This window comes from Epinephelus fuscoguttatus, linkage group LG16 (assembly GCF_011397635.1).
Source record: "Epinephelus fuscoguttatus linkage group LG16, E.fuscoguttatus.final_Chr_v1".
NCBI lineage: Eukaryota > Metazoa > Chordata > Actinopteri > Perciformes > Serranidae > Epinephelus > Epinephelus fuscoguttatus.
In genome coordinates this window covers 28,721,101-28,749,093 of record NC_064767.1, presented here as the reverse complement: position 1 = coordinate 28,749,093, position 27,993 = coordinate 28,721,101, and the positions used below count along the sequence as shown (strand labels likewise).

Below are 27,993 nucleotides of genomic sequence, written 5' to 3'. Positions count from 1 at the left end.
CATGGTGGAATTCACTGTGTAATAATGTGCAGGTTTACGGACAGGGCAAGACATAACATCAGTCATGACCTAGTCAAGTATTTTCAAGCCAAACTCATCAAATCAGCCACATACAATAAATAAATGACAAAAACCACAAATATGAATAGAAAATTGTTGGTTTTATTTCTGAATCAAGATCAGAAAGTGGTTCCAATTTGCTATCATATGACATATGGGATCGTTTAAAAATCAAATCCAAACAGATTCACATTCATTTCTTTGCAACAACGACATTCAACTCTATCCCCCCTAGCTTCCTGATGAATTCTACGATTCATGAACTCTTGATCAGATTCTATTTTATACATTTATTACAAATGATGAAAGGAAGAACACATTAAACACGGGGAAAAGGAAAATCAAAAAAATTAATTACAAGACATTCCAGTTCTTTTGAGCTTCACTATAATGCAATCAAAGACAGAGGACACCCATCTGACACTTGTGCAAAAATCTATCATCATCACATACCTAGACACGTATCAAAAACTCTAATCACTGTAAACATTATATGATAATGTGCTCACAGTTGGCAGCTCAAACCTGCAGAGGTGGGCTGTCACATAGACACAGCCAGTCTGCGGGTGAGTCCTGCATGGCACCAGAGATCATTCAGGATGTCCAGGATTAATTAAGCAACCCAGTTCAGCCTCATCAATTTTTTTATATACAATCAAAAAAGTTGAACATTTTCGTGGTTGTGTTTGGCAGCACTCTGAGACCATGAACGTCTCATGTGTTTGCTCTGCAATGGAAGAAAAACAAGTGCAGGAAAACACACTGGGATCTCAAAGCTATGGAGGTTAAAGCAGCAGCCATTTCAATTTCTAATAGTTTTCCAAGACTGTGTATGAACAAAAAGTTATACCTAACAGGTTACATGACTCGGCTCGTGTCAGTAAGAAACATTTCACCCTGTTTGCCAAAGTTTTGACCAACACCTCACATTGCAGATAAATCTCAACAGGCAAAATTATTAAAATGAAAATAAAATGATTTTTGTTTTTTTTTTTTAACAGTGTAATCATATCAACTTTACATCATGTCATTTCAAACCCAACAGACATATTTATATTTTTGGAGAAAACAGAAATCTACAAAGACTCTTTGTCTAGTGTGCACTAATAAACCGATGAATGGCACAGGAAGACACAAAACATCTGAGGAGCACAAACAAATTAAAACCACATCAGGAGAAATACACCAGAACAGGTGGCATTATGGCAACAGATGATGTGAAAGTGCAGACTCACAGTGATTTAAGAATAAGGGGGAGGAGATGAGGTATGTTTCCTTGGCCACATTTAGGAGGCACTGAGGCGACACCGAAGTTAGGAACACGATTAGGGAAAATTACAGCAATGTGTCTCTGGAAGACCAAAAAAGCAACAAACTGGATTTAAAAACAAACTGGAAAAGACACACCAGTTATAACGTATATGTAGTGATGACCAGCAAAGTCTTTGGGTCAGATGCTGACAGGCAGAGGGAGGGTGTATGGGAGGCTGTCTGGTAGTGTTGTTGGTGATGGGTATAGCTCAGAGAAGGAGCCAAAGGAAGGAGCCTCTTTGGGTCGGTGAACAGATCAGCAGATAGACCGCCTGCTGCTCAGTTTCCAGTGTAGAGATCCACAGTGCTGGAGCTCAGGCCCCGGCTCTCCCTGAAGTTACTGCCTCCCCGAGTCTGATAAAGAAACAGAAGAGAAACAATATTAAAGTTAAAACATGACATTTCAAATAACACAGCCTAAATTTAACACAAGTTAAAGGACTTAGTACAAACAATTTCTCACCTGAAACGAGTCATCGCTGGTTTTGTTCAGGTAATTCAAGGAAGCAGCTCGCTTCATGCTGTTGAAGGAAAGGTGAGAAATATTCATTCACTATCTCAGAACAGGGCACAGGTATCATTCACAGAGCTGGGGAGTTTATGTCCAAACTTATATAAATGGACTTGCTCTTTCAACAAGATAATTTGCTCTAAATAACTGCTCTCATCTGAGAATTTCATCTGTTCTTACTTGGTGTTGCGAGGTTCAGGCGGGCCGTTGCCCTGCAGTTTCTTCACCAGCAGCTCGCTGCTGCGGCGTAGAACGTCCCTGATCTTCCCCAGAGAGCCGCTGCGCTGAAGGGCTCCGGTGCCATCCTGCAGACACACACAATTATCAACCCATCCGTTCCTGCACTGGAGATGTGGGAGACACAAATTTGTGCACATCTTTTTCTTCTGTTGTGCTGGCCAGTTTTAGCCAAACCACATGTAGCCTCACAAAAAAGGGGTTTATATGTGAAATACATTATTTAAAGAGCAATTAATTAGGTGAATGTGTGCAATATTAATGAGAGCATGCAATGCTGGCATTATATGACCTTTCAATCTAATTGTCATTACTATTATTATTCTGTAACCATCAATGAGCCTTTGTAAAGTTACATCTGAAGAATCAACTGTAGTAATTTTAGTTTACACATCCATCGAGCATGGTCACTAGTGTAAAGGGCTGATTGTGGTCCAATGGTTGTGCTGTGTGTTATTTTTCATCTACAGTAACTAGAGCTTGAGTGATTATCAAAAAATAATTAGATACTATTCTGATGATCTAAGTCATTCATCATTTCTTTAAAACAAAAATGCAAATCATTGTTTCATGTCAGCTTCTTAAAGGAATGCATTACACACAAAAAGATAATCCATATATCATTTAACCACCCTGTGTTACCTCGAACTGGCGAAGAAAACTATGGTTTTCTCAGGTGCCTTTGTGGTGAGCAAAGAATCCAAAAATGGAGAAAATTCTTGATGACCTCTCGTGCAGTATAATCTGTCTCCTGTATGCTCATTATGTCCCAAACACACACATTTCCGTTAAAATATTGCGATTTAAAACACTTGTGCATAAACCGTCTCACACACAGGGGAGTGGCACACCTGGGTAAGCTAGTGCTTCTTAACTCCACTGATACATTTCACGAAGTAGAGCTACTCCTATGTGGAAGTGTTTTAGATGGTAAAGTTTTAGTGAAAATGCCTATGCTTGGGAAGTACTGAGCATACAATTACATAAATGAGACTTGGATTATACTGCACAAGTGCACAAGTCATGTGCAGGTTTATGAACAGCTGTTTTAACATAGTTTTGCTGTTGTTAAACATGGCCCCCATTTACTTTAATTCATCAAGAATTGTCTCTGTTTTTGGATTCTTCGTTCACTGTAGAGGTATGCAAGTAAAACAGAGTCCTCTTCCTGAATTCAGTGAAACATGGGGTGAGTAACTGATATACAAATGGTTAAATTGTGGGTAAAGTATTCCTTTAATCTGGATTATTTACAGCCATTCTTGGGCTAGCATAGTGTGATAGACACCTGTCACTATATTCTGATTTTTTAGACCAAACGATTAATCAATTTATCTAAAAATCAACCAGCAGATTATCTAATTTTAAATTTAAATCAATTTGATTTGAAGAGTAATCAACCGTTTTTAAAGTGTGTTTGATTCATCCATCCATCCATTCATTTTAATATTACTGCTTGTCACGTACAGGCTATCCTACATAGTGTGCTTTTTAATTACTAACCAACAAGTGGACACAGTTTGTGTACCATCCTCATAACAAAATACAAGAGCAGTGATACTCGACTAGCAGCAACCATGTGCCCCCCTAACCATTGTCTAACTCACAATGAAACTAAATTGATTCAAAATCGGTTGTTTTTTTTTTTCCACTTTATAATAATATACAATATAAATAAGTTGCCAGGATGCAGAAAAAGCATCAAAATTTGTTTCTCAATAAAGTACCAGGGCAGGATCCCACTGACCCCAGACAGAGTCTCAGGCTAAGCCCCAAATGTCCTCAAATCCCGGAAACCTGCATTAACCTGACCTGAGCGAGGCCTCTGCGACTGGCCCCTGGGCGAAGCAAGTTGAGTATCCCTGTATTGGAGTGTTAAGTGTGCTCATTATAATGTAATACAGGCTTATCACCAGCAGGGGGAACTATAGGTAAATCAAATGATTTATATGAATACGCCAGACTAAATATTTCTGACCCACTGGGTGGCTCTGCAGTCGCCACCAGAGATGAAACCTCTAAGAATCTGTTTCTACTGATGGCACATTAACACAGACGTCTCCATCAGATGCAGTGAAAAGACCAAACTTCACAAATGAAAAACTTTATTTGAGAATACCAACAAGTGTTGATGCAATAATCTTCACAATGCAGAATGGTAAATATAATGCAGTCCTACTTACTAAGATAGTGCTTATAGTCCTTACCATTTATGTTCTTCCACTTTAGGAAACTGAAGTCACACTATATATGTCAAGAATAGACAGTTCAATAAATAAGCATTCCACTAACACAACAATATTGTCATAATTATGTGATGTACATAGTCGATTCTTTTCTTCAGAGTTGCATTAGAAGTATAGGTGTACTCGTTGGAAGGAATGAAGAATCAAGGCAAGTAGCATACTGAAAAGCCGTATAGTGAATGCACTTGTCAAATCTATAAATACAGCCTACAATTACACTTTAAAGATGTTAAGTCATTTTACATTCAGTTAGTTTACACATCTGAAATAACATGTCAATCTTGAGAAACACTCGCACTGTACTTTCGGTGTCTAAAAACATGGATTCACCAGAGTGACAATGTTTACTTGCAAACAACTGTGTTAAGAAAAAAGGCAACACACTCCATTAAGCTTTGTGTTCAAAATACAGTATCCATATCCAGAGTGGGCACTGTGACTGTACCACCAAAACATACACAAATACACACTAAACTACTGTGAATCCAGACTTCTGTTCAATAATAACACTAGCTCTACTCCTGCACCAACAGATAAAGGCAATTCTGGGCATTTATGTCCGTTATTTTGAATCTACCATTTTTTTAAGCAATCTCTCAGGTGGCCAGCATCTGTGCTCGATGCTCCGGTTGGTCTCTGCCGTCACACACAGCATCAGCCAATGTTGCTAATTCCCTTTGTAAATGCAAGCTGCTGTGTACATATTGTACCAGCGTATAGAGCCTGTGTGAATCATCTATCAATCCAAGGACACTGAAGCCAGTAAGAGCAACTTGAAAGTAAATTACCATGGCAACAACAGCTCGCTGTGATCTGACCAATTTGCTGTCAACTGATGTTGGCCCTTCTGGTCTTTCACAACAGGCAACTCTGTGGCGCTGTTGACAAACTCACTGCCTAAATATTCAGCCACAAAATAATCAACGTTTTTAAAAAAAATGTAAACAAAATGATACAAAAATGAAATAAAACATATCTATAAAAACAAAAAGGCCGATACTCCCTTCTCATTTTCCGCAACTAGGCAGCAGAAGTCAAAAAGAAATTACATATCTTGATTATCACGTGAAATTATACAGTACCATTAATTTCCAAACTGTTTAGGCATTCGATCTTGTTGTTGTTAAGGTAGTTTAAAACGGAAATCAAAACTTAATTTAAAATAAAAATACTATAATGGCTAAATACAGGCACCAGGTTGGAAGCTAGCTTTGACTTTCACTTGTAGAAACGCGCTGCGAGTGCAAACAAATTCAGAGTGCGACCATTGCAGAGCAACTGTGAAAATGACTCATCTTGATATATATTAACTCTATAGTGATTGTAACGTTTTATCTGACTGTGGGTTGGAGTGATGTCTGGTGCCGAGGCTGCTGTCGAAGGCTAATCCTCAAAATCGTTCATCTTTTACCTCATAAATTACTTTTCAATCAAGGCCCATTACCACCAACGTGACAAAAAAAAAAAAACATCCTGTAAGGTATTATCATGAGAAACTTTCTTAAAATAATGACTTATCACAACATACTGAAAAAAATTCTCAAAAGAATGAGTAATGAGATACTAAGTCATTATTTTGAGTTACTGTTCATCATTTTGACAGAAGTCTCTCATTTTTTAAAGATACTATGTCATTATTCTGAGAGAGTTTCTTATTATTTTGAGATATTTAGTCATTATTTCCAGAAAAGGACAAGTCATTTTGATCAAGTGTCTCATTTTGAGATAGGTCATTATTCTGAGACACTATCTCATTATTTTAAAGGACTTTTCTAATTATTTTTGCAACACTAATTCATTATTTTCAGAAACAATCTCATTAGAGTATCTTTCTCTTCATCACATCAGTGGAAATGGTCTTCCATACTTTCCTGCTCCTCTATCTTGCCAAAAAGATCTATGCACCTATGAAAAATTACAAATGGGTGTTGCAGAGAGGAAAAATGTGCGAGTGGCTTCCTCACAGGGAAAAGATTTCACACACAGTGACTTTTTTTTAAATTGTTAAGTGAGAGAAAGAGTCGAAGTAACGATTTCTGACATGGTGGACGACATGGGGTTAGTGAGAGGAAAGGATAGAGAGAGTGAAAGAAAGAGAGGAAAGAAGAGAGCAGAGAGGAGAAGACCAAACGTCCCAGCAGTTGTCAGTTGAACAGGGTTGACAGAGGTGACAACTGGGAGGAAGGGGGGGCTTTCTGAGTCTCTGCCGCAGGGAGGGCACCAGGAATGGTAGAGGAGCTCTTGGTTTGTTGGGACAGAGAAGGCCAGAGGGAACGACAACACACATCCTTTTGCTATTGTGTTGGGGAAGAAGAGAAGGATGGAGGAATAATCTTGATGGCTTAGGCCTGATAAAAGAGAAAGAGAGAAACAGACAAAAACGGCACACATTGTAAGATTGAGAGCTTTGGGTTGGGCTTCCTACACTACACACCTACACGCTGGGAAATCTGAGCTTCATCCCTTTTCTCCACCTAACTGCTCTGCTACACAACTGTCTACCCTGCACCATGTTTACTGTATTAACTGCAGCTCAGGGTCTGGTTATAGTTTTCTGTAGACCCCAGCTGAGGGATCCTACGCAAACAAAAATGCTGTGAAATATCAGCAGCACAGCAGTTGTGCTTCTCTCTGAAACATTACAGCTGTCTTAGGAGCTGCGCTACAACAAGCAGGTCAGTGATGCAGTAGGTTGGTGGCTGCAGTCACCGTGACTCAGCTGTTTTTCTTTACTCTCTGCGAACCAGCGAGCCTGAACTTGGCACACTGCGCCGAGTCAGTGACTGTGCACTGCAGACGTGGGACATCTGCAGGCATCAGCACTGAGAGGGGCATACTGATATAACCATTACACTGATGATAAGAGGGATGGACAATGTGAATCACATCTCTGTATATAGCATTTTTAATTCAGAAATACTGCATAAAACTAAAACTCCCTAAAGCAGCATTTGTATCTGATGACTGATATCTCAATCCTTCCTCAGTACTAGCCTCAGCTTGCCCTGATTTCAATTACCTTAATGACTAATGACCTAATTACTTAGTCTATCTATTATGTCACTATTTACCAACCCCACCCAAGCGTATTGTGTGGAATGAGAGTTCAAGAGGGAGAGTACAATCCACTGAGTGAGAAAAGGAAATTTGATTGACAGGCTGATTGGTTGTCATGGCAAAAGTAATCAACAGGGAAGTAGGTTAGTGACACGTGGGGAAGGAAAGAGGATGAAATCTAGAGAACATGCAAACAAACAGGCAGCACATTGAAGCATCTAGCTGGGAGCAAAAAAGCAGTTGCAGACATACTTGTAAATTAAATCATGCATAGAGGCACACATACATACTACTAATTAACCTTAACACAACCACAAATTTGCTGTCATCTCTTCAGCGTTACCTCCTTATACCTCCGTGTGTTCACCACTAAGTAAATGAGCTCCTGTAATGAGGCACTTACATTAGTCCCATCTGAATAATGTGATAAAGAAACAGCAGCTATTTGTTCAAATACAGGATACTGAAGTGGACTGTCAGTGTCAGCTGTATGCGTAAGTTAACCACCACTATAGCTTCAGTGACATCTCAGACTCCCCGAGAGCAGAGTGAAGACATGTCTGGGCAAAGCTAGCAGCTGAGTGATAGTTGTGACCTGCCTATCACATCATCTCTCAGCAAATATCTACACACACGCAGACAGGACTTCACAGGCCTGTATATAAAACAGAAGATAGCCAAGCTGTAGTTACGCATGACTGCAGCTTTGTAAATGAATGGATTGATGGAATTTGTTAAGCATATTTGGGTCAGAAGCTTAAATGTTTTGTGACAAATTAGCTTTCAGACACAGTCTTTGAAAGCATGAGAACTTCTTGAGCACATTTCCTATTTCGACTGTGCACATTTAATCTAATTAATTTAATACTGCTATGGTCGTGACATGGATAATAAAATGCTTGCACACACCCAGCATGGCTCTGGATACGGTCACATCTCAAACACAAACAGGTGCACGCTCGGGTGAATATGCATGCTGATGCAGTCACTGGAATGAATTTTAAAGCAGTGTGCTTTGTTATGCATATGAACATGTGTGTAGAGAAGCATTCACATTCACACAACAGCCAGCAAACAAGACCCCACCTTTCTACTGTATGTTACTCAGAGAGAGCAGCAGACTTCAGGTTAACAGACATTTATCAACCATGTGAAAACACAGTGAACACACATGGTCCATTAGTGTGCATGTTAAGGGGGTGAGCCCGGCAGGCTGGCATTGCTACATGCATGTTTGTGCTGGGGTGGTGCGGTGAAGGGCGTGGCTGCACTTAAGTGAGGTGAGTGGCACAGGCTCAGACGAGGCATCTCTGCTTGCACAACCCTGCCCTCTGGCTTATGTACGGGATCCTTCCAGCTGGGACACGGCTGCAGCAGTGTCTATTTGACTGCATGCACTGCCATAGTAAATAACAGGTTTTCAGCACCGACCTCTTTATAAACAAGCAGAGGGGTGACTAGTCCAATGGGAAACACTGTGCAGGAAAATAAGAGCCCTGTGGCGAAATGACACTAACGATTGTTGAGACACAGCCAGAATGGACTTTATAATGAGGCCATAAACCAGCAGGATGAACCATTACATATCAACCGCCCAGTTTACTGCACGGAGGGATAAGCATCCAGGATATTGGGAACCCTGTCAATTGTGTTTAATAGTGGAAACATGACACATCCTAATAGGGACTCAGACAGGCTGTATCTCTGTGAGCCTCACAAAAGCAAATAAATATTTCATATGCTGCCAGGGTGCCACAGAATGAGCTTGTGCCTTTTTGTTACTGCTCCACTTGTGCAGAAGCGTTGCCAGCAAAACAACCACTTATTAAAATGAGACACGAGGACTTCATTGTCAAGCAATAGACAACAAAAACATGAACATCTAGTCCAAAGCAAACTCAGATGCTTTCATAAACAATGGGTCAGCATGCCAAGACACTCAATCAGCTTTACATTTTGCAAAAATAAAAGATTTCAATGCCGACCTCATGGCAGGAATAAGGTGCATCTACAAGGAGTGGATGGACTGGTACAGATACAGGTCACTGAGTGCAGCCAAGTCAATAAATGGGAATGAGCAGCTGTTCCTCTGATTGCTTTTTTAAAGGGACAGTCTAAGCCTTAAATCAAAAATACATATTGTTCCCCTTATCTTTATTCCACTCCAGACTGTTTTGGTGTGAGCTGCAGAGTGTGTAGGAGATACTGGCTGTAGAGATGTCTGCCTTTTCTCCCATATAATAAAACTAGATGGAAATCTGCATGTGCAGCTCAAAGCACCAATTTTTTTTTTTTTAAACTCAACAGAAATGTCCAGATTTCCAGAAATCATGAACCAGTTACTCAAGATACAGTTACAAGTTACAGATCCTCCTGACTGGCTCTGATTATTTAGGTACAGGAGCCAGGAGAGTCTGCTTCCTGTTAAATGTAAAACTCCGCTTCCAAATTACTGGACACCTCACAGTACTAATCTAAAAGAAAAAAATCCTCTTGTCTCGCTGTTTACATCACATAACAAGTCATTTCCTTTCATTTGTAATTGTGTAAATTTGATGTTCTGTACCAGTCCACACTCTCTGCGACACTGCTAATACCACCTTGTCCTTCCAGTGAGGTCACCGGCCATGTTGACTCAACTATAGTGGATTTGTACTCACCCCATTCCACTCCACGCCCATACTCACTTCCTCGCCGGTCTCAGAGCCGCTCTCATACTTAACGCTGCTCAGGCTGTCCCTGCTCCTCCGCCTGTCACCGTCTGTATCCTTCAGGATCTCCACCACACGTGTCTGGTGGATGGGGTCAATGCCCTGATGGGAATAACACACAGGCACGACACACAAACAAACAAACAAACACACACACCATTATTAGAGTTAGCTCAAGGGGTAGACATTAGCTCGATGATAAGGGTGAGAGTGTAGTTAAATGGAGGTATTAAAGGGGATTTTATGTTTTCTGTCTCGTTTAATGTATTTGTCACAGTGACATCACAGTGACAATGGAGCATTTTAAATGTCTGTGAGATGGGAGTGATGTTAGGGAAGAGAGGTGGAGGCTCTATGGGGTCTATCAGTTAGAGACAAACCACTTACTGTGTTGCTCTGGATCCATAGCATTGTAGAGAAAGGGAAAGAAATATCATGAGATTTAAGGGGACATATTTAGGAATAAACAAAAACAGGAACTGATAAGTTGTCTGCATGCAGAATCAGGACATTTGCAGTTGAAAGAAATGCTGCTGACCTGCTTGCGAGACCTCACGGCGCACTCTTCCAGGGTCTCAGCAGCCTCTAGCTTGCCCTGCCGGCGGTACAGGGCCCCCAGGTTCCTCAGGGTGGTGTTCACTGTAGGGCTGGATGCAGAGAAAGCCACACCATTATTTACCCAAAGGTCATTTAAGGAACAATTTCACCGAAGTAAACTGGAATGTACTAGAGTGCAGAAAAATGCTTAAAAACCATAAAAGCCTAAGAAAACTACTTGAAATTTTTTGCAGATTTGGGGATATTCCTAAAAGATAAAGCTGAAAAAACAGAAAAATAAAAAGATTTTCTACATTTGTTGACTACACACATTTATAAAAGAATGAAGGGATTAATCTCTGGCTTTGACCGCGTGCCTTTATTTATGATCCAGTTGTAAAAACACTCTTTTCACGCCCCGCCTCACCTGTTGACTTTGCAGGCCTTGTACCAGCCTCCATACTCCCCATATGGAGTGTTGTCTCTGTGCTTGCCCTGGAAGTAAATAAAGAAGAAGAGGAAGAAAAGAACGTGAAGGGGTGTGGTGAGTTTGAACTGGATCATCAGCATTCTTCCTGTGTTTACATAAAACTATCACTTGCCCACTGGGGTTTATATTGTGTGCGTGAAGGAAGGTGCCCTGAAAAAACGATTCTATTTCACTTTCCAGGAAGTACACAGACCTATTTTACTGTGTCACAACCTTCTATTTGACATTCTCATTTACTTTGCAGTGCTTTAAGTATTTACTCTGGCTTTGATCAGAATGACATGAGGTTGATTACACAAAGCCCTCACCTTGCTCATCTCCTCTCTTTCCTCTGCATGCATCCAGATGGGCTTGTTTTCAGCTGCAGACAAACAGACAGGAGAGGTGGTCTACACACAGTTCAACAGGACTGGAAAACAACTTCATTGGTCGACCTCAGGATTTTTCACACAATCCACCATGAACTATTCATGATGCAGGCTGAGCTTGTCATAATATTCTACTGACTGGGAAATCAGTAACTCAGTGCTACAGTTTGGTTATTATTCTGTCAGATATACCTGTAGGGAGACAATACTTTTCAGAAGCTGCTGCTGAATCCTGAGATCTGGCATAGACATGCTCTGTTTAGACCTTTAAATATTATAAATATTATATGGCCCTGAGTTCACCAAAGCATTTTTATCCCAGCTGAATATGTCAGTTGCTCCTCAGGAAACGCCCATCTGGGAGAGCTAGAAAGCGCTTTGGAGGTGCAGCGTTTTTTCAGCTGAGATGCTTTGGTTGTCTCTGGTTGCTATGATACGAAATATCTGTCAAAGTAAAAATGTCAGTGCAAGGTAGAGTACTTGCTCTGGATGAAAGGGAGGCTGAAGCATGGAGGAAGAGGATGAACCCCCCAGTTTATATGGGTTCATGAGAGGAAACATATGAAGCATATTTCTCCTCCTTTGTTGTTGTTGTTGTTCAGCACCTGCACATGTAAGATTTAATAGTTGGTCTCTGTAGTATCCGTCCCTCCTTCACTGTGATTAAACAGCTAGGTAAAAAGTGACAGAGACTAGCATGATTTTCCTAAAGTTGAACATTTTTCAATTCTCAGAGGTCAGGAAAAAAAGGTCAGATGGGCACCGCTCAGCGCAGAATAGATGCTCAGTACCTCAGTTTGTAGCATAGCGTGAAAACACCATACTCTCATTGCAAAGATTTAAAAAGGAAAATAAATAAAAGGCTTTGGTGGACACAGCCTTTAACACTGGCTAAATGTGTAAGACAGCTGTTAATGATAAAGACTGACTCGGAAAAAAAAAAAAATTCCCCCGAGTTTATTTAGTAATGCTGTAAGTACAGTACCTCCTCTTTGTTTTGAGTTTCATCATTTCACATACATTTCTGCAGGTTATTCCCCAAATAAATTAAGGAAGAAATAGTTCCACAGAACTCAAAACAGAAAACACTATAAACAAACCATGCTATCTGAAGTGACACACACCATTGTCAGATACTTTATACTAGAAACACTTAAACATTTACAAGTAACCATTATTGGAAAAGATACATTAAAGGTATACTATGCAGGAACTGCCGGTTACTGTTTGTAAACACATAAAGCAATGTGAAAGCCAACCCTGACTTTGTCTGGTTGCTGTTAAACCTTGCTATATTTGTGTATTTTCGGCCATGTGGCTGCAAATTTCCTAGCTTCCTCTTGGATCCCTGCTGCACCTGGTTGCTACCTCTTTTTAAAGTCCTACACTCAACTGTGCGCTGTGCCCAGGGACCTCCAGAACACAGTGAAATAAAAGAAAATGAGAAAATACAGGCAGATAAATACTGCCACACGCTTCCAGTCAGTCGTTAAGTGATGACTGAGAGGGATTACTTTTTTTTACGAAAATCCTGCATAGTGTACCTTTAAATAAACATTTGAAAAACAAATATCGCACCTGTAAGTCAGAATTTAAAGATATTAACACCATTCACTCGTGTTAAAATATAAAAGAAATATAAAAAAATATATAAACCTTTTCTTTCATTCCCAGGGACACAAACTGTTGCTGCTGTGCTGTTTCCCTTAACTTTCAACTCTCCAACAGGTTTAAAAAAATCTGAGCGCTAATGTCAAGTTAAGTGACGCATAGAAAATAAACCTCTCAGAGGAAAAAAGCATCAGCCTCATTGTGCCGAGTCCCTTTCATTCCTTTTTCAAAGCAGTCAATCTAATCCCTGGAGGAAAGCCCAATGAAATGCTGAACTGAAACTAAGAGAGAAGAAAATTGCAAAAGTTCATCTTTCAGACAAATGTGCTCTTTATTCTTTAGAGAGTCTTTGTGTCGTCTGAATGGTGAAGGTTGGCACCCTGCTTAGAGTACCGTCCACTTTTTAACCCATCTGTCCATCACTCACTCAGCTCGCTGGTGTGAGACAAACAGTAGATGGATGATAAGACAACAGCGGAGGAAAGGTGATAACAACAAAGCAAATCTAGTCTGAGGGGAAGTTTGATGTGACCCACCACCATTCTTGGGATAAATTTCTAGGCTGATCAAAAAAAAATCTCAACCACAGCAATAAAGAAATTACCTTTACACATGTACACCATAACATCTACTATGAGGCCTTACCATCAACAGATCCAAACTCTTTCTCATGAGCACGAGTCAGAATCTCTTTGTACAGAATCTCAGCCTCCTTGTATTTCCCCTGTTTAAGAAAGCAGGACGCCTGAAGAACAAAGAGAAGAGAAAGCACATTTTAGTGGTGGATCAAATGAGCCTTTTGACTCACAATGTGCCCCCTGAGACAGCAGAAGCAGTAGGTCTGCATATTTCTCCTGTGCACTGCAACTCATGAAAAATGATGGAGTACCACAGAGACTCCCCTACTGTCTCCTTCCAGCCACTCCATCATCAGAGAGACAAGACAGGAAGTAGAAGAGGCAAGGCAGTATGCAAGGGACTAGGAGCTTGGTACCCTATTAGCAGAGGACTTTTATTTTGAATCTACTGAATACATTTCCAACATAAACATACGCAGAAAAGCAAAAATGTAACCATAGAAATTCACCAGAACACAGAAAATTATTTGCAGAACACTCAAACAAACCCCTTGTTTCATATATGCCCCCCTCCCAGTGTTGACATGCCCTTGAACACAGTTGTTCTACAAACACCTCTGAAGATGACAGCACTTGTGCTGACAGAGTGAAATAACGTTATGTTCAGCTTCCTTTCATAACTGTTATTTCAGAAAAGCATGTGTTGGATAAAAAATGCCCCTTTTGTAAAGCCAGGTGTGGTGTGAACCTGAAAAACATCACGTGAATACAATAGTGTTTTGAAAGACATTTCAAGTGGAAGAACTGCAGGCTGAAAGCAGTTACAGTTTACATGCCCAACGCCCCCGCAGAGACACTCAGGCTGACAGAACAAATGAGAGATTCTGCTCACAATAAAACTACGCTCTGCCTGTGTTTATCTTGGTATGTTCATGGCTCAAGAGGGATTATAATTCTTGTCAAATAAAAAGTATAGTGTAGAGGTGAAAAGGTTTGAAGGAAGAGGGAAAAGAAGCTCAATAAAAGCTGATGCGGTGGTGTTAACTTGTCTCTCACCAGGTTGTTCTTGGTTTTGGCCACATTGGGATCATCTGGGCCGAGCCTGCTCTCGTAGATCTCCAGGGCGCGGCAGTAGTAGTACTCCACCTCCTCATACTTGCCCTGGTTCTGGCAAAGCAGAGCCAGGTTGTTCAGCTGTTTGGCCACGTCTGGGTGGTCCTTCCCCAGGACCTGAGGGGAATCAAGAAGCAAATGTTTTGAATTCAAATTTCAGTTTGTGTCTCTGCCTCAGTGTCTCTGGCTCTCTCCGTGAACCTCTCCCTTCTGTACCTCTCGCTGCTTTCACCAGGCAGCACGTCTGCCTGCTGCAAGCACTCAGGAGATCTAATAAAAGGCTGATCAATAGAGAGGGTACAGAATAGAGCTTTCAGGTAAAGAGACACTCATTGTGCCCTGCTGGGCTCTGTAGCTTTGTCATGTCTCCTTCTATCCTTGCGTCGCTCCCCAACGTCTGCCATCCATTTTCAGCTGCGCTCTCAATTAAACTCCTGCGACACAGGAATGGCCCCCAGCGGAAACTTCACAGACAATTTAAGAAAATCATTTGCTCTTTTCCCTATTTATAGTCGCTGGTGTTACAGTGACTCCAGCTGACATTTTGGAAATATTATCACTGTTAATTACTTTATAACAATGAGCTAATTGTTCACAAGATTAGCCTTGAGATGAGGCCTCGATAGCAGAGCTGTAGACGGCTCTACCGGTGCAATCCAGGGATGTGGCCTACCTTTTCTCTGATCTCCAGAGCTCTCTTACACAGAGGCTCGGCCTCCTTGTACTTTCCCCTCTTTCCATACAGCACAGCCAGATTGTTCAGCGTTGCAGCAACCTGGACATAAAGAAGAGGAGAAAAACTTAATGAGGACATTTCCTTTCTCTGCTTTGCTGTCACAGTAGCAATTTAGCTTCACAATATCAGAATGTTATTTACTGCAGTCCTAAAAATGTATTTTGTTCAATCAAGCAGTTTTTTCAAACACCTCAAAGTCACCTGGATTACACAGGGTGGCAGTAACCTGCCTTTGTGCTTCATTATTTCTGTGTCGAGGATCACATTGAGTGACAGGAGCAACAATTTGAGGCAAACTGCAAAGCCCACAGAGCTGCAGGGACTAGCACTGGGCTTTAATAGCTTCCTTTAGGCTTTATGAGGTGCCAAAGTTTAAATTGATTCATAAAGATCTGTTCACAATGGAAATGAAATAGGTAGTATACTTTAATGTTTTCCCATTGGTCGTTGTGTTCTAACTGCTAAGACTCAGTGGTCTGGTTCATGCTAGATGCATGAGCAGACATTCAGCAGTTGTGATTGATTACTGTAAAGCCTCCAGGCACAGGTTCACAAATCTATACTTTAATAATGGTGAGAAAAAAATCCATACAGACTGACTGAGTGAACAGTGAATACAGTAGACAGTTATTGCCTCCCTGTTGATAGAGTCTTTGACCAATTATGAACCAACACCAGATGACTGAATCTGATCTATCTAGCATGGATATGTCCAGATGAAGATATGTTTGCCATGACGATGGCGGAGTCTTACAGCGGGATGGTCTTTGCCCAGGGTTTTCTCACGGATGGACAGAGCATCATTGAGCAGATGGGCGGCCTCTTTGTATTTGTTCTGATCCCTGCACAAGTGAGAGGAAGAGACAGGACAATGTGATGAGACTGTTACACACTCTTTGACAGAATGTGTGGAAAGGACGGCAACATGACACATGTGATACATGGGGAAATAACAAAAGAAACACTTCTGACCTATAGACCAAAGCCAGGATGTTGAGCATGGTGGCCACGTCGGGGTGGTCGTGTCCAGAAGTCTTCTCCAAATCCTCCAAAGCCTGCTTGCAGAGGGGGACAGCCACCTCGTACCTGCCCTGGGAGGCATACTGGATCACCAGGTTGTGCAGGGTCCTCAGGCGGGCTGGGATCTCGTAGCCTCCCTGCTGGGCCGCAGCCACTGCTGCACTGTTGTGTTGGTGCTGCACTGTGGGGTGCAGAGGCCACACGTGCAGGGCAAAGGTCAGCTTGGATGTCAAAGGAGGAAACTCTGACCTGATTATAACACTAACTACATTTGCATGCAAACAATACTGTTGCTTCAGGGAATAATTGGATTACAGGGGTAATTCAATTAGTATGACACAACATTATCTACCCCAGTGTCCTGGACTTAGATGCATCGTCAGCTTAATTTACTCAGAGAGGGATGTGACACCCGATAATAGGGCCTATATGATCTTAGCATCTATCCTTATTTAAAGCAGGTGTGCTTATTGCCAACCTTGCTATTGAAAATAGCCTTTTTTGGTGATAAAAATGTGCATCATGCTGTAAATTGTTCTACTAATTGCATTTCTCATGAAGTACTAATTACTTGTTTTCATCCCATACTATAAAAAGTTTTGGATAAAGATGTATTACGAGCTCTTTAAGGATGACTATAAAATTTTGGAAACAAGCTCCTCTGTCATAGCTATGTTATCATGGTCTACAGTCCCATGGGTGAGTAAAGTCTTAGTGTCATGATGAATTGTTGAATACTGTTCTTACTTCCTTGGCCATGCTCTTCCTCATCATTGGGGAAAAGGTCGTCCAGGGAGTCCTTCGGTGTTTCTCGGTCCTTCTCCTCCTGCTGAGAGGACAAAAAACAAACCAGCCAGTTAGATCCTCTAACCGACAGCAGGGATCACAGGCCAACATCTGGCACCACTGTAATGTAGTTATTATCTTACTAAACATTTAAACGGAGGAGTCTTTTAAGATAATATTACCTAATCTTCAGATAAGATGGACTCATCCATGTTCATTAAAACATTTTATTTAAGTCCAACAGAAAGGTTTTTTTCTACAACAGCATACATATCTGCTCTGTCAGGCTCTCAACCCGTGTCCTCATTTGAGGAAAAAAAAAATCAGAAACCATGACAGAGAAATAATATTTTATATATTTTGGTTTCAAAATAGCACACACTAGTTTTACATAATTTGATGGAATACCATTAGATATCTGTCAGTGTAGATGGGTGTATTTTTTTCGATACAGCATATTAAACCTCGCACGAAGCAGTAATGTCAGCATTCTATCAAATGACTAAATGTGTAACGCAGAAACCTGTTAAAATCTGCAAAATGGAAAAGCTGCTTTCACAGCAAGAATAAGAATCCTTCAGGGTGCTGGCAGGATGGTTTCCTGCATCAACCAGTTAGTGGATACAGGCCATTGCAGCCTGTTTTTGTGACTAAGAATAAGGTCAGTATGCAGCGATTCATCCTCACCATTAGATCAATGAGGACCTGACCTGACTGGCTCATTCCTGGAAGACTATGCTGCTGTTTTTATCTCCTGTATCAGATATCGTTGACAGTTTGCAGCCCTTTAGAGTTAAATCAATAATTTTGAGACAGATTTAAAATAAAAATTGCACAAGATTTGTATTTCCCGACTATTTCTGTCCCATTTTGCTTATGTTAATCTAACAAGTCACTGCATAGGCTCAATAATAAATGAAATGTGTGTCAAGTCAGTTCTTTCTGGTTAACTGTGTTAAAGAGGAAGACTACATTGTAAAGAATCCTGTTAGAATGAGAACAATCTTACTACAACACATGTTGGAATTAAATAAATCAAAATGTGTCAAACAGAGCTCACAAAAATATATTACTGACCAAGTACTGATCTGAAGATGTGTTTGTAATTGTTTTCGGTACTTACAGTGGGTGAGACGTCTTCATCATATTTCTTGAGCTGATTCATGAACTCCAGGTGCTTCTTCTCCTCCTCCAGCTGGGCCACGCTCTGCTCACTCTTCTGCAGCTTCTGCTGGGTGTTGGCCAGCTCGTCCCGCAGCCACTGGTTTTCCTGGCAGAGCCTCCTCACCTGGGCACGCAGCTTCTGCTTCTCTGACTCCACCGCGTTCAGGTGGTTGGACAGGGCCATCATGACCTGGGATAGAGACAGCATTGAAGAGCAATGACATTTAACAGGGACAAATAGTTGTAGTGGCAAAGGAAAGAACAAACCGGGACTGATTCTGAATGAATCATGGTCACCACACGAGCTCAGTTTAGAATGAGGAAGCAGAAACACACAAAGTAGAAGAGAGTAATGCATATACATTTTGTACTACATTGTGAACCATGTTGTCTTTCTGCCCAGTATGATATTGAGAACTGTAACCTACTTTATTCTACACAGAATTAAATGTTTTCTCATATCAAACTATATCTATTCATTAAGTAGGAAAATACATTTTGCCCTCCTCAAACCTCGACCACCCCGCCTCACCTGTGCTTCTCCCAGGCCCAGTTCAATCATCTCCACGGACTTGCGGAGCAGATTGGACTTCTCGTGCACCAGGTTTGCCTCCTCATCCTTCTTTAGGCACTTGATGGTCTCCAGGAGGCTGTGGAGGATGGAGTTATGCTCATTCTTCAGGGCCTCCAGACCCTGGATCACCAGCTTTGTGTTAGAGATGATCTCCTCTTGAGAGAGCTTCTCGAGCTTCTCTTCCCGCGGATACACCATGGTGGACATCTTGTATGTAGCTCAGGGAAACCTGTACAGATTGGGAAAAAAAAGGGTAACCAGCTGTTACAACACACTAACCCGCTGGACAGTGTGGGATAATTTCAAGAGCAGCAGCTGCCACGTTAAAAGATATTTTCATAACAGTCTTCCAAAGATGCAGCTGTGCTCCCTCAACGCTGGAATTCACAAACAGAACCTGAGGGCTTGGCTGAAATGCAACTGTCACAACATGTCTCTTGACTTTTCCTCCAATTAACTGAGAGCATCTTCAATTTCGAGTGATCTTCACACTCTAAACCATCTAAGACATTCTCAACTGGGGTGACATGACAGAAGTCACTCCATTCTCTGTTTAAAGATATTAATGTCTGACAGAGCAGAGCCTCATCCTTGATGCTGACAAGTCATTTATACACCGAGTTTGTAGCATGGTCCACGAGCAACATGTCAGCAATAAAAAGGGAAAATTAACTTGTGTTTTTATCAGTACAGGGGAGCTGTGGGACTCAAATTTCATGAGGGCGATAAGTCAGCGTTTCTTTAATAAGATATAGAAAGAAGGGTTGTTAAATAAAACACATGAGCCATGTTCCAGCCAAGTCTTGTGAATTACTCAGCTGCAGGGGTTGAATGAATGTCCACATACAGAGCAAAGACATGCGTATAATGCTTGCTTTATGCATAGCCGAGGGCCACAGGGACATATTATTCTGGCAGACAGACTGTTGGGATTTGGCACCTATAATAAGCTCTGGTTGGGAGTAGGGCTGCAGCTTGCAGCGTAACAGAGGGCACACAGATGCTGCAGTGTGGGTGCCTTCTGGTGCCAGCACTTTATCCAAACAGAGTTCGAGCTGGCTGCACGACTGGCTGAAGAGTGAAGGAGAGGATGACATGACAAAAGCCTCAGTAATACAGCTTAGGAGCTGGTCAAGTCACAGAAATAGCACTCAGTGTCAATAATATTGTGTTGGGAAGAAATGTCAGCCCATTGGTGAGTGCATGGAACATGTGACATTTTCCCCAAAACAGTCTGAACATAACCTATGACTCACTAAGCCACGTCACTGTTGGCTGCATCGTGCAAATGTCAGTGCGAAACAGCGGCCCTGCCCTTCCGAGCGGGGTCCTGGCAATGTCGAGCTAGTGCGTTTTGTATTTTAGCAACAGTGACGATAAGATGGTAAAGATGAGGGGGCTTGCCTTGCAGTGATAAACACCAGCTGAGAGCCATCTGCCAAGAGAAAAATATACTACACCATTAGAGAGCCACTCCCCGTTTTGCTTCTTGCATTTCAGCAAATGTCTATCTAAGTAGAGCACTGAGAAAATAAAAAGACCAACAAAACTTCTAAACAACTGCAGTATATAGTCATTCGCTTTATAACGTGACAACAAAAGAGAAAATAACTGCTATGCCTTGTTGTCGAGACCTGAATTAATGTAGCTGCAAATGCTGTGACAAGATTGTTCTTTAATGTGAGCGATTAATTGCCGGGTTAAGACTTGAGACACCACAACATGATCTCAAATGGCTGCTGGGGCTGCAACCAACAATTATTTTCATTATATTTGATTAATCTGTTGATTATTTTCTCAATTGACTTGTTGTTTGTCTAAAAAATGGTCAGAAAATGGTTAAAAATGCCCACAGTGGCATCTTCAAATGTCTTGTTTTGTCTGACCAATGGTCCAGTGATTCATTGCAGCTTTAATGGCTGCCCACCTTAATTTGTCTGCTTCAATGTCCAAGGACCTCTTCTTACATAAGCGTTTTCAGTGGTGTGGCTCAGCTTTACAGTGGACATTTGCACTGGCAGAAACACAGACAACACATCCAACTGGGTCTGTTGCTAGTATCCAGTAATTACGTCCCTCCTGTGATGTTATGCATGCCACATCATCATGTACTCACAGCTGGGCTCTTGTCAGGGGAGTGTTATTTATGATGCTAATATATTTCATGATCGACACTAGACAAGCGCACAGGGGCAGCTACTGAAGCCAACTAATGGCCAACTAGACGTCAGTCAGCCTGTGGAAATGAGCTTTAATCAGGACGACATTGGAGGCAGTGTACCACCAGCTGCAGGCTCTGGATGGGCACATGAGCAGCAGTGATCGATTATAAAGAGTCAGGTAACATCAGACGACGGAGTGTATGGGAGGATACGGAGAAGATGTCAGGTGAAAACCTCTCAAGTTGACATGATATTGTTTTTCCTTCATTCCAATGAAAAGCCTCACCATCCTTGGGTTTGTAAACCTGCTTACTTAAATCCATGTTAGACTTCAAAAATGCAAATTTCTGTTACATTCCTGACGAGCCTCGACGTGGCGAAGGCAAAAGTGAGGGGTAGAGTAAACCTGATGCAAAGCAGGTAGCATCTTGTTTAAGCTGTTAAAACGCAGTAGCAGTGCTGACTAATTCATTTTGAGCATATTAGATATGGTACCCTGAGGTAACGTTGAGCACCCCTCATTTGCAATTTAGAATTTTAGTGCACTTCGTATACGATCATCTCTTTACCTCCATTTTACAGGAAGAAACAGAAGAGCAGTAAAAAGTTAATTCACAGAGACAGATTGCCTCTTCTGCGAAGAGCAGTGACATGATCTATTAGCATCTTTCATCCCACATTAAATGAAAAAGAGTGGGGGTCTCTGAAAAAACATAATAATAAAAATCAAATATTAACATGGACTATTTCTAAACCACCTCAAGAGAGTTCAGATCATCAAACATATTCCTACATGAACGTCTAGAAAAAGTGTGACCTTGTATTTGCTGCTAGCTTAAAACGCCCAGTGTGTGTAGGATTTAGGGGGGTTTATTGACGTTTTCTTCAGTGTATAATTACCTGAAAATAAGAAGTGTTGTGTTTCTGTTTCCCTAAAATGAGTCGTTTATATCTACTTAAGGAGTGGGTCCTCGTCTACACAGATTGCCATGTTGCACCGCCATATTTCTACAGCAGCCCAGAAAGGACAACCCAAACACTGGCTCTAGATAGGGACATTCATGTTTTCGTGTTGGCCACCATAGTTAGCAGCCTTTCCATGACAAGAGCAGAGATAATAATGATTTTTTAAACGTGAAACTGCTTTACTCACCGTTTTTACCCGTTTAAATCACCTAGTCTGTTTGTTTTGGAGAAGGAGGGAGATCTGTGGATAATTTAGCAACCGATAAAAACCTCCTGGACAATAAACACCGAAGAAATTCTAACCGGGAGAAGTTTCAGCTGGTTGCAATCTTCAACCCTCACCAGTAGATGCTGCTAAGTCCCCGTAAATCTTACACAGTGCTCCTTTATAATCTTTCAACATTTAAAAAAAAAAAAAACATAGTTTAGGCCAAGCATCCAGATCTGACAAGCACATACTCAGATGTAACACTGTATGTAAAACCATACTACGGAGGTTGTGTAGTGGTCATGGTGTGCACATGTTTAGTACACTAAAAACAAAATGATCACAGGGCTTACAGTGAGTGGTTGCGTGCAGAACAGTAAAATGTGCTAACAGTAGTCAACAGGCAAGCAGTAACATGCTTTGGGAGATCTTACATGAAGGAAAAATAGACCACAGAACAGACAACTATTGCACGTCTGTCTGTCCTGGCAGGGGGATCCCTCCTCAGTTGCTCTTCCTGAGGTTTCTACTGGTTTTTTCCCCCGTTAAAGGGTTTTTTTGGGGGAGTTTTTCCTTATCCACTGTGAGGGTCCAAAGGACAGAGGGATGTTGTATGCTGTAAAGCCCTGTGAGGCAAATTGTGATTTGTGATATTGGGCTTTATAAATAAAATTGATTGATTGACTGATTGATTGACAACTTAAAGCATTCTGCTCCAACAAAAAACTGACTTGCTCCTTTGCATAAAAGTCGATTAAATGCCACAAACAAATCAAGCTGTACTCTTATTTGCATGGCCAAAGAGACGACTGTCTTGTATGAAGCTCTGAGTTAAGCAGCACTTAGAGTCACATGCTATATGAGCTTTATGCTACAGAAAGGGGTGGGCTCTATGTAAAGTGAAGGAGATTATAAAACCCTATCTTTGCATGAAGATATGGCAGACAAATGAGGCCCATAGTGGATTTCTCCCTGACAAGAACTGGTGCCAGAGCTCTTACCTGCTCCGAACAAGATAGGAAATGATCTATTTGAAATATCAAGCATATTCACAGATCAAACAACTTATCAGCCCGAACACTTACTCTAAGTCTCAGCAGTTTAACACTTTTGTGGATGAAAGGCCTGACTAACTCAGTGTACACAGTAGCTAACAAAGAGACGAAGTGCTTTCATGTCAGGCAGGGGAAAAACAAGCAGCTTTGCCTTGATAAAACACACAAACACCTGTATCAAGGACTTCTGCCTTCCTCTGACAGCTGAAGTTAATATTTTTCAAGTCTTTAAAGAGGCGAGATAAAGTCCAACAGGCCTGCTGTTTTCCTTGCCAAAGATTGCCCTTGAGTGAGCCTAATCTTTAACATTTACACTTTCGTGTTTCATACAAATCATGTACACATAAAACAAATGACAGCATCAAAGGTAATACAGCAGACTCACTGAATGACATGACAAACTGTGCATCAGCTCTAATTCACAAGGCCCAGAATAAGACTTCTCGTACTGCTGAAATGGATCACCGTTACCAACAACATGCACTCACTGTGTAGCATACATGTTACGTGTTACTCTACACAGCAGCACACTTGATTTGGGCTTTCATCCAAATGCCCTCATGATTGGGTATGATCAGGGTCGAGTATTAGTCAAGCTTCAGTGGCAGCGAGTTAGGTAGCTATTAAAAAGAAATGTTTCCTTTGTAAAGGAAGCAAAAAGTAAACACGGGCACACGGGGAAACCATTTTCAACAAATCCCTCAGCTCAGAGATACCTGACCTACCATTTTAACACAGATAAGACATTAACAGATGTTTCTGCCTCTTATTGATACTTTGAAACAGATGGATTATTTTGTGAAATGTAGCTTTACAATCAGATTGCAATCTAAAACCATTTTGAGTGGCATGTTTATACGACATATAGTATCATAGGGAAACAACTTATTCTAAGCAAAGAGGTCATGGCTCTTCTTCATGAGGTAAAACGATGGTAAACTGACAAAATATGGAAAAAAGGGCAAACTACACTCTCACTGGATCATTATATCCATTACAAAATCCACTAAATGCCTGTTAAAGGCTCGAGCCATCTATCACTCATGTCAGCAATGTTTTCAGCCGCTGGACCAGAAAACTAACCTCGGTTTCAGTGGCAGATCAGAGCCTCATACTTTGGCACGGTGAAAAGCTGATGAAATAATGACTCCTCCTCCGGCAATAGCGCTACACCCTGGCAAAGTGCATCATAAAATTGCTGTGCTAATCCAAAGTGATCCTCCTTAGAATGAAAAAAGAAAACCTTCGGAGTGAAGCGGACGCGAATGGAAATGAGAAAGGAATGAGAGTGGCAAGTGCCGATGGTGGGGAGAGGAGAACGAGAGCTGCTCGCTGCGGGATGATGATGACCTTCCCACTGCTCCGTCAGAGCAACCAACATCAGCTCAGGGCGCACATCAAGAGACGGCCCCGCCCACAGCAGGAGGAGAGCAGAGGAGCAGGTTGGATGGGGGAGGGAGCCATCCTGATCTAGACTCTGCTCCTCTTCTCATCAGACACAAAGGAATAGGACTAATGAGACACAATGGGATGGACTCAATGACACTATTTATGGGCACAAAAAGATTGTCACATGCCACCAAGGCTGAGGGCACATAATGTGCTGCAAGGTCAAAAGTCTAATGTCTTGTTTTCTCTGACCACCTACTGGTATAATACCTCATATGTGAAAATATTAACTGATTTATAGCTCACAGACCTATACTCTCACCATAGCTCAAGCAAGAAATGTCTGGTGAGCCAATTTCACTCATTATCCCAAATCAAACCATTTACCTTGTGCAACTCAGCAGATGGTCGTAAAGTGATAGAAACCATTCACAGCTCAGCAAACATTTACAACATGACAGAGGAGCACAAAGTTCATATACATTATACCTCAAGAAATATGTATCCATGCAGACTGACAATTTCTTCAGTGATGTTCATGGGCTCAATATTACAGGCGTTATTTGAGAACTGTCCAGTTTCTGATTACAATATTAAACTGGATTTTCCTGACTCAAGCACAAGTCAACTGTTGCAATAGATCACCTGAGGTCCAGGGGCCTTAAGGGAAAAATCAATCCAAAGAAGCGTTAATGTATTCCCACATTTCAACATGAGCTAGAATGCAGAGGGCCTACACTAAAGCAATATATTTTCTGTTTACATTATTTAGGATGGTCAATTTGTGAACCAAGAATACAAAAGAATCTTCTGTGTGGCCAAAAAAATCTCATCTCAATTTCTCTCAAAAGTCAGAATGTGACATTGTTTTGATGAGGTGGATCCCAAAGGACTGAATTTTATGGGAAAGTTATGAGTCAACCTTGCAGGTGGACCAAAGGTCAATTTATATTGCAGCAATTGTAGCACATCTAGCCCAGAAGCCAATACAAATGCCCGAGAGGAGAGAACAGTGTTATGAAAGACGGTTATATGTTTACAGAAACAACATTGTGGACTCTCTATTGACTACTTTATATCCCTCTGAGCAGTTGGAAACCTGGGCAATCTCTCGGTCGTGTTTGCTCACCCAGCTCCACTCTTCATTAGTCTCCATCTCCAGAGAGGCCTCAGGCCTTACATTATCACAGCTCCCTCTGGAAAACACCATCATTGCTCAGACCCTCATTTCTCCTGATCTCACCCTATCATCATCACTGTACTCCAGTCATTCAAGTCAACTGTGCTTTTGCTTACGGATCTCCAAGGATAGGATGAACTGACTTACCCTAATTGTGTGTAAGTGTAATTGCACACAAAATTGTACAGACCTTAGGGCACGGGAAAACTCTTGAAGCTGCCATTTCCATCTTTAAAATTGTGTGAGGTTGGTTCTAAGCAAACCAAAAGTTTAAATATTGGTCATACAACCTTCATGAAAGTCATTAATAAGCAAGCACAAAACGTAGCTCAAGCTATGGAAACAGACCCCCTAAGAGAGGGTGTGGTGCTTGTTGGTAGTATAATGGTAAAATACCAGCATAGGAAATGGAAAAGGGCAGACTGCAGCGGGTGCATCAACAAGCCAGTGGCCGATCTCTGTGACATCTCCCTAGAGAGGCATTTCCTGTCTACTTGATGAAGTTTGACACCACCTGATCGCTTTATCTTCCTCTGTTTCCTGCACAAACAGCAATCCAACAACACTGTGTGCATCACTACCAGACACAAAGGAGATCCAGTCACCAAGGAGGGTGTGGCAAGGCCTGGGACAACCAGGAGGGAAGTGCCACTGACCCTGTCCATAGTCATCCATCACACCACTGGGACCAGCTGCTAGAGGGCTGTTTCCCCACTAATGGCTGTATGAAAAATCTCTGCCTGAATTTTGCAACTGATGCAGGAGGAGATACCAAGCAGAGCATCTGTCTAACCAAGGGAGTAGAATGTAGGAAAATGTGACACATGTGCTTTTAACACTGCTCTACACTGTCCTACAATAAAGTAACGTTAGTAGTGGTAAAACACAATGCTAGACATTTGATTTAATATAATGGTAGCTAAGTTACGTGTTAATGACTCTGCACAACCTCAACATGTTTGTAACACACACAGACAGTCTTTTAAACACTGCAAATTACTCCAGAGCACACAACAACAGATGAGACAGTCTTATCGTTGTACTGAGCGCCGCTCTTTATTAGGATCTCTATTTCATTTTGTTATGACTTTCGCAGTTCGCAACGAGGCTATGGTTTTCTATCTCCATCTAGAGGGTCTATATTAACAATAAAAGCCAACTTTGTCCGTTCCTTCCTTAACTAAATATGTTAATATATTTTCTGGACGACTACACATTAATTCAGCGAACAGTGAAGCTTGCTTTTTCATCTGTTTAACATAACGTTAGCGTCCCGGCTAGCGACTAGCTTCGGCTAACCAGCTAGCATCACCACTCCCTTTAGTTGTTACGAGTTCACCTCGTTCAAACCGCCGCGCTGAAAATTTTTATTCTCTGTATCTTAAATCAATACAACTTAAACACACGGTCACATACAGGGTTCACACAATTCTAATATTAGTTAGTGAAAATACAGCTTTCACTTACCGAGAGCTAGGACTGACGGCTAGCTCAGCCCCTTTAAATCCAAAATGTCTCCAGCACAGCAAGATTCTCCCAGAAGCCTCTGCGGCTGAATTTAATTATAGTGACGTCATGTTTTGTTTGCCACTTTGCCAATCTGTCTGTCTGTCTGTCTGTCTAATATTATTGGTGTCTCAAATAATAAATATTTTTATTTAGCAAATATATGTAAATGTTACTGTGGCCATGACAGAAGATGAATGCAGGGGATCAGAGTAGTAACAGTATTCATACATCAACTTATGAAATGTTATGTAGGTGACAAATTTTAAAAAGCAGGTATATGACTGGAAAATTTAGATTTAGGAATATGAGTTCTTTTTTTTTAAGTAATGAGATAGAATTAAATAGATATTATAGTACTGATATGCTTTGGTAAAGGAGTGAGTAAAAAAAGCCAAACAATACAATTTCACAAAA

General features: G+C 41.3%; 1 protein-coding gene across 3 annotated transcripts; it reads right to left on the bottom strand.

The window, feature by feature from the left end:
- Positions 1 to 142: 142 nt before the first annotated feature.
- Positions 143 to 27,617, bottom strand: klc1b (kinesin light chain 1b). Of its 3 annotated transcripts, none has more exons than XM_049600929.1 (16): positions 27,538 to 27,617; positions 19,069 to 19,339; positions 18,496 to 18,726; positions 17,334 to 17,415; positions 16,539 to 16,767; positions 16,321 to 16,408; positions 15,504 to 15,605; positions 14,774 to 14,947; positions 13,785 to 13,884; positions 11,469 to 11,521; positions 11,098 to 11,165; positions 10,672 to 10,780; positions 10,083 to 10,235; positions 2,063 to 2,187; positions 1,835 to 1,892; positions 143 to 1,725 (listed from the first exon to the last, which is right to left on the bottom strand). In XM_049600929.1, the coding sequence occupies exons 2-16, from the start codon at positions 19,315 to 19,317 to the stop codon at positions 1,651 to 1,653; spliced, it is 1,896 nt and encodes a 631-aa protein (XP_049456886.1). In that variant the 5' UTR covers positions 19,318 to 19,339; positions 27,538 to 27,617; the 3' UTR covers positions 143 to 1,650. The 3 variants fall into 3 exon arrangements, with proteins under 3 accessions (XP_049456886.1, XP_049456885.1, XP_049456887.1); XM_049600928.1 differs by lacking the exon at positions 27,538 to 27,617 and adding an exon at positions 24,585 to 24,839; XM_049600930.1 differs by lacking the exons at positions 143 to 1,725; positions 1,835 to 1,892; positions 2,063 to 2,187; positions 27,538 to 27,617 and adding exons at positions 4,208 to 6,713; positions 24,585 to 24,837 and having other exon boundaries at positions 10,110 to 10,235.
- Between the last annotated feature and the right edge of the window lie 376 nt (positions 27,618 to 27,993).

Excerpts from the sequence above, each read along its gene's own strand:
- klc1b (XM_049600929.1), bottom strand. The coding sequence starts at position 19,317 with ATGTCCACCATGGTGTATCCGCGGGAAGAGAAGCTCGAGAAGCTCTCT. Across the intron at positions 16,409-16,538 it reads ATCCTGGCTTTGGTCTATAG|GGATCAGAACAAATACAAAG; the intron begins GTCAGAAGTGTT and ends TCACTTGTGCAG. Across the intron at positions 13,885-14,773 it reads CCAAAACCAAGAACAACCTG|GCGTCCTGCTTTCTTAAACA; the intron begins GTGAGAGACAAG and ends TTTGTTCTTCAG.